This window comes from Corvus cornix, chromosome 1 (genome assembly GCF_000738735.6).
Source record: "Corvus cornix cornix isolate S_Up_H32 chromosome 1, ASM73873v5, whole genome shotgun sequence".
Lineage (NCBI taxonomy): Eukaryota > Metazoa > Chordata > Aves > Passeriformes > Corvidae > Corvus > Corvus cornix.
The window spans coordinates 34,191,405-34,204,659 of NC_046332.1; the positions used below are offsets into that span (position 1 = coordinate 34,191,405).

Here is a 13,255-nt window from a genome sequence, read left to right on the forward strand (position 1 = left end):
GTAAAGATGGGGAAAGACGTTATAGGTCACATTGCCCATCTGTCAGAATGTGAGTACTGCCTACAGTACTCATTTCAGTGCTAACCTTAGTTTGTACAAGGAGTTTTAGGCAACAAAGCTTCAACTTCTCCACTAGGAATACTATACTATAGGTTGTTGAATTTGCCACATAGTTGTGTATATAAAATCTACTTGGCTGCCCTTGGCATGAAACTGAAAAATATTTCCATGGTAAAAATAGCAAAATATTGATTGAAAAATGGACAAGTATAATTTTCCTGACATTAAGTGCTTTTCAGCATCATTCATAGCATCAAAGATTTTTTTTTTAGTATTTCTTCCTTTTGCTTTTAGACCATTTTGTTAAGTTTGGTTTTTTAGTCCTATTTGCACCCATAATAGGTCCTAACCACCGATTTGCACCCATAATCTATTTTTTTCAAGTTCACAAGGTTGCTTTTCCCTTGATCATTTCTCAAGGGGAATTGCCTTCTTTTTTTCCAGGCCTATAATTTTAAGTAAGGTGTATTTTCACAGTCCTGTACAACTTCTTTGAAAGAATGTTGGTTTTGCTGTACTCTCCAGTCATTTCCATTGTGTTTCAGACTTAAAATGGCCCTTGGCACTTAGTTTACTTAAGCAATGACATATCGTAGAGCTCCTTTTTTGGCACTGTTACTTCTCCTCAAGTTCAGTCCCTTTACATTGTTCATTATTCTCCAAACCTATGGTGCCATGTTGCATTGGTGTTTTGAAATTTTTTTGTTTAATGCTATTTCTAAGAATTAAGAGGTCAACAGCAATGCATTTTAATAAAGTGCGTGAGGAGAAGTAGGTGTAGCTTTCCTTCTCCACGGAAAGTGCCTCTTTATGGAGGATCTCTGAGGGTATAAATATTTATAAGTATAATCAATTGCTATTTCATGTGTTTCTATTTTTACATGACAACTTTCCTTGTGGCCACGGTACTGCTTCCACTTTCTCTTTGTTGAGAGATCTTTTTGTAGCCTTGCAGCACTTGGAGGGGTCTAAGAGAAAAATGGAGACAGACTTTTTAACAGGACCTTCTGCAACAGGATAAGAGCTAGTAGTTTTAAGTTGAAAGATGATTGATTTAGATTAGATGAGGTCTAAGAAAGACATTTTTCACGGTGGTGGTGGTGGAAAAATACCAGCACAGGTGCTCAGAGAGGTGGTGAATGCCCTATCCCTGAAAATATTCCAGGTTGGGTTGGATGGGACTCTGAATAACTTGATCTAGTTGAAGATGACCCTGCTCATCACAGGGGCCTTAGACTAGATGAGCTTCAAAGGTCCTTTCCTACTCAAACCATTCCATGATTTTATGATTTATTGTTTCTACTACTCTGCTACATTGATCTTATAGAAAGGCAGTTTTCTTAGCTTGGGCTTATTGTTATACAAACAGAGCCACAAGTCAGGTGCTTCCTTCAGTGCCCAGCTCAAGTGAGTTCACATCTGCACAGGATACACTGTGTACTCAACATTTTCTTTCATAACTAAAGACTTTCCTCTTTTGCTTTCTTCTCCTGGTCCAGTCTCACCTCCAATACATGTTTTTTAGCTTTTTCAGAAAATAGAATGGCTAAATAAAAGGTGCTGAATAAGTATTTGTTCTACAGTGAAATTTCAGAATAATTGGTGTTTTGAAGGCAAAGCAGATTCGACTTAAGGAATTTAACTTTCTTGGCAGTTTACATAATCATTTAATTACTGAGTTGGATATTGAGAAACAAAGGTGACAAACTCACACTAAGGGAAAACACCTCACTGTGAGGTTCATCTTCACTCCAGACATACTCCCCTCCTCTAGCCATCACTTAGGTCCCACTCAGTCCCTTTGGGGAGGTGAGAGACTTGGGGTCCCTCACACATGCAGTTGGAGCTGGGGTCAGGACGTGCTTGTTTCTCTTTTGTGCTCCTTTTTCCTCACCCTTTTCTTCCTTATTACTCGTTTCTCCTGCCCCAGTGGTGGGTCTGGTGTGACACTGGCTGGAATCACCTGTGTCCAGCACAGGGCAGCCCTGGCTTCTCCCCTTGTAGTTGACTGCTCCCTTGCTGTTTCCATCCAGCAGGGAGCGGAAGGAAGGCAGAAGAGACACAAGATTCATGCTTCAGTAGGACATACTCCTGAAACAAGACTCTTGAATGTAGCAGAGTAAGGAATAACAAGGTGTAAAGTCTAGAAATTGGACTGATTTTTTTTTTTCTCTGCACAGAATTTTTAAACTATGAGGGAAATTGGTCCTAAAAACAAAAAGAAAATGGCATTTGCATATTTCCACTATCTATCCTAAAAGAAGATTGCATTATCCAAAACGGGCCATCCCCTTTTATCAATAACAACCTGATGGCATTACAAAGGTTCACAAGGAGAGCCCTGGCTAAGCTCGGCAGCTTGTGATGTTCCTGCTGGGTGCTACAGCCTGTAAAGTAATGGACAAACTGGCAGTTCTGGCATGTGCTGTCCTGCAAGCCACCCACAGAGCACCCAGGTTCTCAGGCAGAAGGACATCAATAAGAAAACTGAGATTTAAAAACAGTTGGCAAGCCCTATAGTAGAGTACCAAATAGTTGTAATTCATGTAGCAGAGCATCTCCATTGAGAAATGTATTTTATGCCACACGAAGCTAAACCTTGTAAAAGCTGATTCCCCGTGAGCCCTGGATAGCTGCACTTCACACGTGGATGTTTATCTTTTAAACTGACGTACTGTGAGTGCAGTGGTCCTGCAGTTATTTAGGGTTCGAAACAAGCTGTCGGGCAAGTGATATATTTGGAATTATTTAGTTAATTTTATTAATCACGTAGAGATTCTGGGACATAAAGGGGCACTCTGGGACATCAATTAAGACTTTTCCAGAGGACGTTAAGGTAGAAGTTTACTTCCACTGACATAAAAATCAAAACCGTTTTTGTTCCAGCTCAGACCAACTTGAATTTGCAGTTTGTTGCAGATATGCAAAATCAAGTTTATTTCTTTAAGTTCGTCCTATATACTTAAATGTATATACATTAGGTGAAAGCATTTGGCAAAATAGCTTTGCCTCTATATGTACTTAGCCAGGATCAGTGAGTTAATTTGAAGCATTTTATGGACCACAGTAATCCCCAGCTCTCCTCATGGCCAGTTCAGTGCCAAAACAAGATCATTGGTGGTTTTGCTATTTGTGCTATTAGAACCTTTCCAAAACTCTAAAACTTCTGTATTTCTTATTGTTTTCTCTCTATGAAGAGTTTTAACTGTGACACCAGTAAGCCTTGGTAACTTCTGCTCTTGCTAAGCAGAGGTGAGCACTCTTTGGTACTGATTCCATCCTTTCTGGGCTGCTGTTTACAGTGCTCAGTGTAACAGATTAACCTGGAAGCAGGTGTTTCATTCTTGGAGATTTATGTTCTGATAAACCTCTTGAACAGATACTGAATTTTGTTAAAGTAATTTGCCTATTTCACATTTAGTTTTTCATTATCTTTTTTTTGTTCTCTTCATGTGCATTATAATTTTTTGCTCAATTGTTTCTGTGTTTTTGAGGCAGGGTTTTATAACCCCATGCAGGTGTAAATGTTACACTCAAATTTCAGGTATTTCATTATATAAAAAGATAGCAGAATAAGATACTGGATAACATTTTTGTAAGCTTGCTGTACCATGATTTTAAAAATAACAAGTCATAGGGTGGGTAAGGCAGCCTTCACTTTCGAAAAGAAAGGAGGAAAAATCAAACTTGAGGAAATACCATAATTAGGTTGCCAGTACAGTCCAGATCCAGCCCCTCCATTGTTTGTATTAGGATCACACATGTAATTGTTTTTCCTCTGGCCCTGCTCAGGGTCTGGAGAAAGTGTTGCAGTGTTTATAGGTGTGGCACTTAGGGACATGGTTTAGTGGTGGGCTTGGCGGTGCTGGGTTAGCATTTGGACTCAATGGGCTTAGAACCCTTTTGCAACCCAAAAGATTCTATGATTCCATGAAGGAATGGCTGCAGTTTTGCTTTGATTTTGTTTTTGTCTCTCTGGAAGGAGTTTTATCTTTGCTCAGTGAGGCTGGAAAAAAAAAGTAAAGCACGCCGCTGGGTGGATGCCTAAATCTGGGTGCGTGCTTTTCTTCTGGTCTGTTTTGAGCCTGTGTGCATTCATGTGTATTAGCCCAGCTTCACAGAACAAGCTGGTTGGAAGGGACTCACAAGGATCATCGAGTCCAACTCCTGGCCCTGCACAGGACCATCCCCAAGAGTCACACCGTGTGCCTGAGAACAGTGTCCAAATGCTTCTTGCACTCTGTCAGGCTGGGGCTGTGACCACTTCCCTGGGGAGCTGTTCCTGTCCCCAGAGAGCTTTTGCCATTGATATTTCTATGTCCTTCACTGGATCTTACACTGGGGAAAAAATTACCTCTTATGTTAATCACTGCTAATTCAAACTGCTAACAGGTAAGATCATTACAGGGGAAACTTCAACAGGTGTAAAGTAGGTGCTTTCTTTTCATTCATTCCCTCTGATAGCCTCTGAAAACACACAGAAATGTTAGATTTTCCTTGTGTGTGTGTTTTGGTTTTTTTACTAATGCCAGTTAATGCAATTTTAAATAGGAAATTATTCCTACAGATTAAGTAAAAACAACGTAAAACTCCAAGTCTGAAAATAAGACCACCTCCTTTGAAAGGTGCAATTTATGTTTAAACTACGTGGCTTTATAAGAGGTTGCATTATATACATAGGGAGTGGTCTTGAGGATTTCTTGGGGCATTTTTTTTCCTTCTTGGCAGCTGCAGCCTTCAAGCAAAGCTGCTTTTGACTTCTGTTTAATGTCTCAGAGCAGAGGTAGGATTGTTTGCTGCAAAGTCATTCAAAGAGCTTCTTTATCTTTTACATTTTCTGATTAATAGCAATGAAATGACTTTTTATCTTTCTTAGTCTTACAATTTGTAATTCAGTGGTAAATATGACAAAAGGTTCTGTGTGTTCTGTGATCTTGAGGCCTCATAGCGTGCCAGAGAATTACTGTTTTGACATCTAAATTGTCATTTAATCTTTCCTGCCATTGTGTGTAAATGTAAATTTATTTCTTGCAATTGTGAAACTCTTGAAAATATGAATTTAAACTAATTCAGTGTTACTTTTTTAAGGCCTTAAGCAGTGTGACACTGTATGTCTGAGGAATGCAGCATGCCCTATTCATGTACAAATATAGGGACTACTCTACTTTGTATTACTAAGACACAAAATAGTAGCATTTTGAAGTAACATAAAAGTGCAAATGTATGTTCCAGAGAGTGTTTCAGAGTTTAGGGCTGACTGTCTGGAAAGATGAGCCTTTAACTCTGATATACAGTCCAGAGTTCATTGTCTGCAGAAGATGGCAATAAGCCACTGACAACTCAACTTACTTTTAAAATGGTGATACATACACTCTTGTATTACTCTCAATTTCACCACCTCCTTATTTTGAGTTTAATTAGATGTAATAATGTAGGTAATGATGGTGATTCCTTAACAGGAAAAGCAATATAGGGTTCTAACTGCCTCAAGTTGCAAAAGAGGAGGTTCAGATTAGATATTAAGAAAAAAGTGTTCACTGAAAGGGTGGTCAAGCCTTTGAACAAGCTGCCCAGGGAAGTGGTGGAATCATCGTTCCTGGAAATGTTTAGAAACCAGGCAGGTGGGGTGCTTAGGGACATGGTTTAGGGGTGGACCAGGCAGTGCTGGATTATTGGTTGGACTTGCTCTTAGAGGTCATTACCAACCTTGTTGATTCTAGGAAATTAAAATTGCATCTAGGAACAAGCATAGGTGGGCAATTTCAAAATTATCACATACTCAGTTGTGTTTTCTTGTTAAAAAGTAATGTGCCGTGCTTATTATTTATAAAGTAGTCACCACATACCTGCGCTTGTGGTTTTGTGGTCTGGTTTTGAATACAGCACTGCATAGAAGGAACAGTTAAAACAGGGAGTTATGAGCCTGGAGAAAGCAACTCAGTATGATGTGGATAGTCTCTAAAACTGTGAGTAGTATGACCAAAACCAGTCAACCAGGATAATGCTAGCCCTCATGGTAGAGGGGAAGTTCACCTCTCTGAGAGGTATGAGTCATGTCATACACATGCAGAGAATTTGGTAGCAGAGTAATTGTTCATGAGCTAGACCATGTGCCTTTTTATTCTGTTTCTGCTGGCTTCAAGTGCTTTTACTCTAGCTTGCTTCTAAGTTGTGCTTTTGGCAGAAAAGTAACTAGACTGACTTGCTGCAAGCAGAACAATCTTGTATATATTTGTGGAAGCAAAGTCTTTTATGCTCAAGTCCTTTAAGAAGAAGAATAAAAAAATCTTCCATTTTTATTTTTTTTTCCCAAAGCTATTCAAGTTTTCTCTCAGCTATGCCAATCTGTCACTGCAACTGTCAGTGTGGTGCCTTTTTCAAAGCACAGAGATGGCTCAGCTGAAAGGAATGCTTCCACTCAAGGGCAGGAGAAAGGTCCATGCAGGGAGCAGGAGCTGTAAGTCTGACTGCACGGTACATTGTCAGTTTATTATAATACTAAATGTATAGGTAAGGATTGGGACAGAAAAGAAAGTGAGTGTGGAATGGGGAAAACAGGATCACTCAATTCACTACACTCAGTAATATTCACACTTCTGGTGATTGGTTTGGTTTTATTTTGCGTCAGGGAAAAGCTGGTAAAGTGTAATTTACTTGGTAAAGTGTAATTCAGTGTCTTGATCAAGACTGTGGAGCAGGCCAAAGCGTAGAGTTAAGAATAAAGTCATTATCTTCCAGAAAGCTATTTCTTCTCGCCCAGTCTCAATAGTCTCAGTCTCAGCCTAGATAGAGGCTATATACATCTGTGTGGGTATATAGATTGAGAGATAAGAGGCAGTGCTATCTCAAAGACACTGTAGGCAGGGGTTCTCAAGAGACTCTAGCCATGTTTTTGCACACCTTTGGTGATTTACACACAGTTGGAAGTACTGTTGATGAATCCTGGTTCATAGATTTGTCAATGTTCTCCATTAGCAGTACAGAGATACCTGAGTATCTTTTTTGAGAATTTGGTGAACCAGTGCATGTGACATGTTTTTAAATCAGGGATACAGACACATCATCCTGGAAGGTAAAATCTTTCTGACTCCCAGTTGATACTGATCATGTCTTGACTTACCCTTCAGTAATTTCACTGTGGTTACAGGACTGTTTTGATGCTGCTGTGTACTCCATGGTTAGCACTATATTTAGGGCTCTCTCCAGTGATTGCAAACTGTCTTCTCAACTTTGCATGATTGAAGTTTCCTACTTTTCTTTAAAGCGTGAGCTACGAACAGGACCCAGCTAACGAGATAATCTCCATTTCCTGCGCTTTAATGCAATTTTGCAGCTCAGGAGCTTAGTGTTCTTCAAATTACCATATATCAGAGAGACGGAAGCAAAATGTTTGTATTAAATCATATTTCTTACTTTAAAAAAGAAACAAACAAGAAAAAAACCGCTCAAAAAACTAGAAAGTTGTAAGAACACAGTCCCCCATAAACACACACAGAATCACATGTGCAGATATGAACAGGAGGAACAGAAAAGGAAAATGCACTTATGATTTTAGTGCTTATAGTCACTATATCCATCTGAAGCTATTGCTCCATTAATTTTTTCATGCTCATCTGTCTGAACAGGATAAATGCCCCAGTTGCAGAAAGTCATTGGTTTGATAGTTTAGTTCAGCTTTTCCAATCAGTAAGGAATACAGTAAGCACAGTGTTGAAATGAACCCTGAGAGATACACTGGCTTGAAAACTAATCCTTGACAGGCTCTGTAGGAGGGCTAGGGAGGAAAGGATCACATCATCAAAGGAGCAGCTTTAAATGCTCTGACTTTTGCTGTGGATGATGGACCAAGTGATAACCCGAAGATCAGGATTGGGTAGGAAGCAAACAAATGGAAGCATCGTGGTGGGTGTCCATCTTTTGGGCCTCCAGAACATTTTGTGAAGGCTCATGAAGGACAAAGGGAGGTGATTACAAAAAGAGAGGTCAATTTATAAATGTTTAGATTTTACCTTGCCAACCTAACATCTTTCTGTGATGAGAAACCCACTAGCTCTGTGGATGAGGGAAAATCAGTAGATGTCATTTGCTTGGATTTTAGCAAGGTTTTCAGCACAAATGCTCTTTCGTAGCCAAATGAGAGAGAAAGTAAATGGATGGATGTACTAGAAGATGAGTGGGACACTGGCTAGATCACCAGATGCAGAGAGTAGTGGTCAGCAGTTCAGAGTTCAGTTACTGATGCCAAGTTGCTAGTGGTGTTCATACAGAGTTGATAGAGGTGCTAACGCTGTTTAACATCTTCATTAATAACCAGAATGATTACATAGAGAGCATTGTCAGCAAGGTTTGAGATAACACCCAGACTGGGAAGTCCAGATACACTGGACTGTTCTCTGCTCTTCAGAGGAATCTCAACAGGCAGGAGAAATGGGCTGAGGAGGACCTCATAAAGTTCAGTGAAAATGTGCAGGAGTTCCCCATGACAGAGTAGAACATGGAGCAGTCCCAGCCAGGCACAGTCTGGCTAAGCTGCAGCTTTGTAGAAAGGAGAACAAGTTGCTCATGAGTCTGCCATTGCCATGGTGAAGGGAAATGGCAAACTGGGCTGCACTATCAGCCTGGGCAGGGTGTGAGGGGCGTCTGATCCCCTCACAGACTGCACCAGGAGTACTCTGTCCAGTCCCAAGTGTTCCCACATTTGCTAATTTCTGACTTCTTTGGCTTTGCTTCAGGGAAATCTGATGTAGATAAAAGGCTTTGTTCCTCATTAGGTTAAAGTGATTTGGGAGAATGCTTTGGAAAATTACTTCTTTAAGATTTTTATTTTAGTAGATACTGTTTTTTAAATCAGTGGAAAGATGCTTTTATTCTGGAAATTGCAAACTTCGTTTGTAGTTGGTAATAGACCAACACAGTAGGTAAAAACATAAAGGAGATAAAATCAATACTGTAGAAAATTCCCAAACTTATTCTTCCTGTAGCAAAGGTAGCACTTTTTATGTGTATTGAAGTGTAAGTAAAAACTATGATTCTAAAAAGGAAATAATTTGTTTAACCTTCAACGATAATGCAATTATAGGCATATTCCATATGCCTAAAGCTAAAAATACTATAATCATTTGGCTTTCAGCTTTTACCTATCACTTTAGTGTGTCCAGTGTTTTGGGACACAATGATAATAAGAGGGTATGGGCATGCAATATCTTTTCAGATACTAAGCATTTTAATGTCAAATTATACCGTACCATGACAACTGGTCCACACCATGAAATGCAGACACACCAAATTATATACATTTAATTTTAATTCTCAGCTTGCACCGTTGCATAGAAATAATGGCTTTAATCCAGTAACATAAAATTTCTTTGAACAGTAGCTTTTGTCCGGTAACATAAAATTTCTTTGAATACAGAATTATCTTTGAATGACTGCACAAAAACTGGGAAAAAAAACCCCTGTGTTATTCTCATGTTAGTTGAATTGTTGCCCTAATGTTGCATTCTTAATTTGGGTTGTTACTTAGGATTTGAAATCCCACGGTAAATATTTGACGACAGAAATAGGATCAGTGTTTTCAGCAGTGCTGTGTTTATGCCTACCATGCACAAGGAGACCCTGCAGCCTGCACAAGTTTAAAGTACAGGCAGTCATTCAGTGACAAATATACAGTGTAGATGAATAGTAGTAGTGAGCTGCTGTGCTAAGCATTAGTATCTTCAGTATTTGTCAGCCCAGTACAATACCTGAAGAGTCTTTGCTGCCCAAGCAGCCTTTAGTAAGGCTGAGAAAGGCTGCCTTCCATCACTTTTTGTGCTACACTGACTACACGTTGATCCTTCTCTATCACGGTATCCCTCAGTGGTAGGGAGGAGAAGAGAGATCCAGCAGGCAGGAATTGTGCAGCAAGATTGATTTATTTAATTATTTTACAACTTTTTAATAGACTTTTTTCTTCATAGTCTAATTGGTCAAAGGATCAGCCACCCCATGGGGTGATTGGCTAAAACCTGAAATATCCGTTGCAAAAATATTTTTCTACTGTACCATAAACAAAGCTTTGCAAGGTCGCAGGTGTTCATAGTTTATAGAACTCTGCTAATATCTTCCGTGAGAGAGAGAAAAATATTTCACGGGACTGGAAAGAAGCAAGAGAAATTCTTGCTAGCCACATATTTGTATCCACACTTCTCCTGAGTCCTTGAGTTATTAACAATCCCATCTCAGCAGTCCTGCCTCAGTTTGACATTTTACTTATGGTGCTTGCCTCTGGCATACACGTTCTCACAACTTTCTGCTTTTCTCCAGAGTCTGAACCAAGTTTATGCAGCCGGGTCACATCAGAGCTTGGCATTGGGTCACATCAGAGCTTGGCATTGGGTCAGTACCACTGAATCCCAGAATAGGAAGAGTGGTTCAGGTGGCTGGAAACTAGCCTGGATATGAGCTTCATCAAGAAATTAAAGATCAAGATGGGCAGCTTTGCAGATGCACAAGTTTTTTTAAACTGGGTCTGTATTACAATCTGACCCTCAGCTGAGTGTATATGAACCATGCCAGTTATACATCTTTGACATAAATATCATAATAGATGTGCTTATACATATACCTATACAATACTGGTAAGTAGTGTAAACATTAAATGTTGAGGTTTATCCTCTGTGAAGATCAGTTAATCATCTTGATTCAAACAGAAAAGGTGGACTTGTAGGGCAGCTGAAACTCTCAACGTCCCCTAATTGTAAGTTGAATACATGAGGTTTCTTACAGTTCTACTAAAAAAATGAACTAGATATTGCATATTCAGGATGTGGTCCAGAGCCTGAAGAAATTGAAAGACGACAGCGAGCTGTGGTTTGGAGGCTGAGAATCTATTTCCTTCATCCTCAATTGATTGAGCACACAGTTATGCAGTTATGTACTGTTGTACAATTTGAATTCAGTGGGAAGACAGGCTTTTGACTCTTAATGTATCATTATGGGTATTTCAATATTAATGAATTTCAGGTCTTTAAATTTATTTTCTCTTATTTTTTTTTCTCTTTCAGGCAAGCCCTGCCCCTATAATTGTCAACACAGACACTTTGGACACAATCCCTTATGTAAGTATTAAGGGGTTTCTTTATAAATATGTGGAGCTGGTTTATTTTCACACAGAGGTTCCATTCAGTACTGCATGGAAGTTATTTTATAAAAAAATCTTACAATTAATAATTTCTTTTACAGTTACACAGTAAATTCTTTTCTAGAAAAAGAAATTTGGAATGATAATTGCTCTCAGTTGAATCATAGCATATTTTTTACACATAATTTGTAGTTTATGCTTACTAAAGCTAGCCTTTCTTTGAAGAAAAGAAAAGTGATTTTATTAAGGCTGTCATCCTTACCAGTGACATGAATATTTCCTTTTAGAGTCATGCACACCCTACTAGCTTAATAGAAAGATACCTGGATGCACAGTGTAATATTAAAATGGTGCAATATCCATTCATTTTTCTGTTTATACTTCTTTTGTAGATGGAAATTGCTCACAATAAATAACAGCTCAAACTAATTGACTTAATATTTTCCTGTTTATGTCTCTTCATTTTTATGACTTCTAGGAAACAGATTATCCTAAAATAAATGCATGTTTTTATTAAATTTTAAAAAATCTGTTTTTTCTACAAGCATTTGATATTATTGTCATTTAGACTGTAAAATCAACTATAGTTGAAGATAAAGGACACAGAAAAACACAAAGCAAACACAGCACAAGGAGAGTAACAGGCTTAAATGATTGGAGGAAAGAAGAGCAAGTAGCACAAAGCTAGCCAGCCAGTATCTAATCTTTCCTCTTGCGTCATCTTCGTTGTCTTTTCAAAGCTCCTAATTAATGTCTCTCATCTGTCGGGTTTTATCCACATCTGTTTCTTATGATACCAATGCATAAGCCTAATTATTTATCTACCTACACCAATCATGTTGCTGGGTTCTGTCTTTCAGAAGAGTGTTGATCAGGAAGCTTAATAGGGGTTGTCCTGGCCAGTTTGTTTCTGACAATTCATAAAACTTAGAAATTATGGTTCAGAGCACAGATAAGGATCACAGCCAAGAGCAATTTAGAAGAATGACAGTGCTTTAAAGCAGAAGAGAATTAAGTTCCTTGATGGGAATATGAACTATTGGGAAGGGTGAAAAAGTTAAATAGAATTTCTCTGTTCATTTGCATTCAGCTTTTTTAAAAGGCTTCCTAACATTTCTGTCTCAGTTTTCCATCCTAACATCAGAACCATCTGCTATGGTCTCACTTTCAATAGGTCTGTCTGGCTTTTCTGGTGTATTTTGATGAGACATTTTACACTTAGTGTTCTCTAGTCTTCCAAAAGGGACACTGTGAGCCCCAGTTCTCATTTTCAGCACTGGACCTGTGCCCAGGATCCTCTGCAGCTACAGTGTTAGAATTCCTAAATACGGATGCAATTACTCTAGTGACAAGATGCTCAATCAATATGATTTATTCCCCTAACACATCCTATCAATACTTACATGCTTTTATGCCACTTTTATACTGGAGTTCCTTTCTCTTAAAGAACAAATGACCAAACACATTCAAGAGAAATGTTGACAGTAGCCTGAGAAGTGCCTGTGGGCTGTTTCAGTCTCCAATATATGATGCGAACTGGATAAATAAACAGAAGGTGCTTACCTTAGACAACTCTGAATTAGTCACTTTTCTCAGCCTGGGAAGAGTTCTTTCTCTCAGATATGGGACACAGCAGCACCACCACAGAGAACTTATTTACATTAGACAATAAGAAACACTTCACCTTGACCTGTCTGCTGAGCCCAGGCCACCATACTGCCCCACAGAACCTGGGGTCTCTGCTTTACAATCAGGCATTTCCTTCTGCTCAGAATTTGTATGCTTGAATATTCTCTAAATGAGACAAAAGCTGTGAACAAATGACCTCTTCCTAATATTGGAGAAAGTGGGCTGGGAGACCTGTGTTTTCTTTCTTACTCTCAGGAGTAATTCAGTTCAATTTAGTTTGGTTTCATTTTATATTTCCTCTGCAAGGGAGTTGCTGCAGTCACTAGACCAGATCCATGTTTGCTTGTGTGTGCATCTGCTCCTGGCTGGTAGAGCAAAATAAGAAATTCATTTACTACTTCCCATCAGCAGGCAGATGTTTAGCATTTCCCGGAAAGCAAGGCT

The 13,255-nt window shown here is 39.0% G+C and overlaps 1 protein-coding gene across 26 annotated transcripts in view; it reads left to right on the forward strand.

Annotated features, from left to right (window-relative positions):
* DLG2 (discs large MAGUK scaffold protein 2) overlaps nt 1-13,255 on the forward strand; it is a 1,001,253-nt gene that overhangs the window by 592,744 nt on the left and 395,254 nt on the right. For all 26 annotated transcript variants that reach the window (XM_039562448.1, XM_039562454.1, XM_039562457.1 and 23 more), the window contains one exon: nt 11,106-11,159. In XM_039562448.1, coding sequence (XP_039418382.1) covers nt 11,106-11,159 — 54 coding nt within the window. The remainder of the gene's footprint in view (nt 1-11,105; nt 11,160-13,255) is intronic.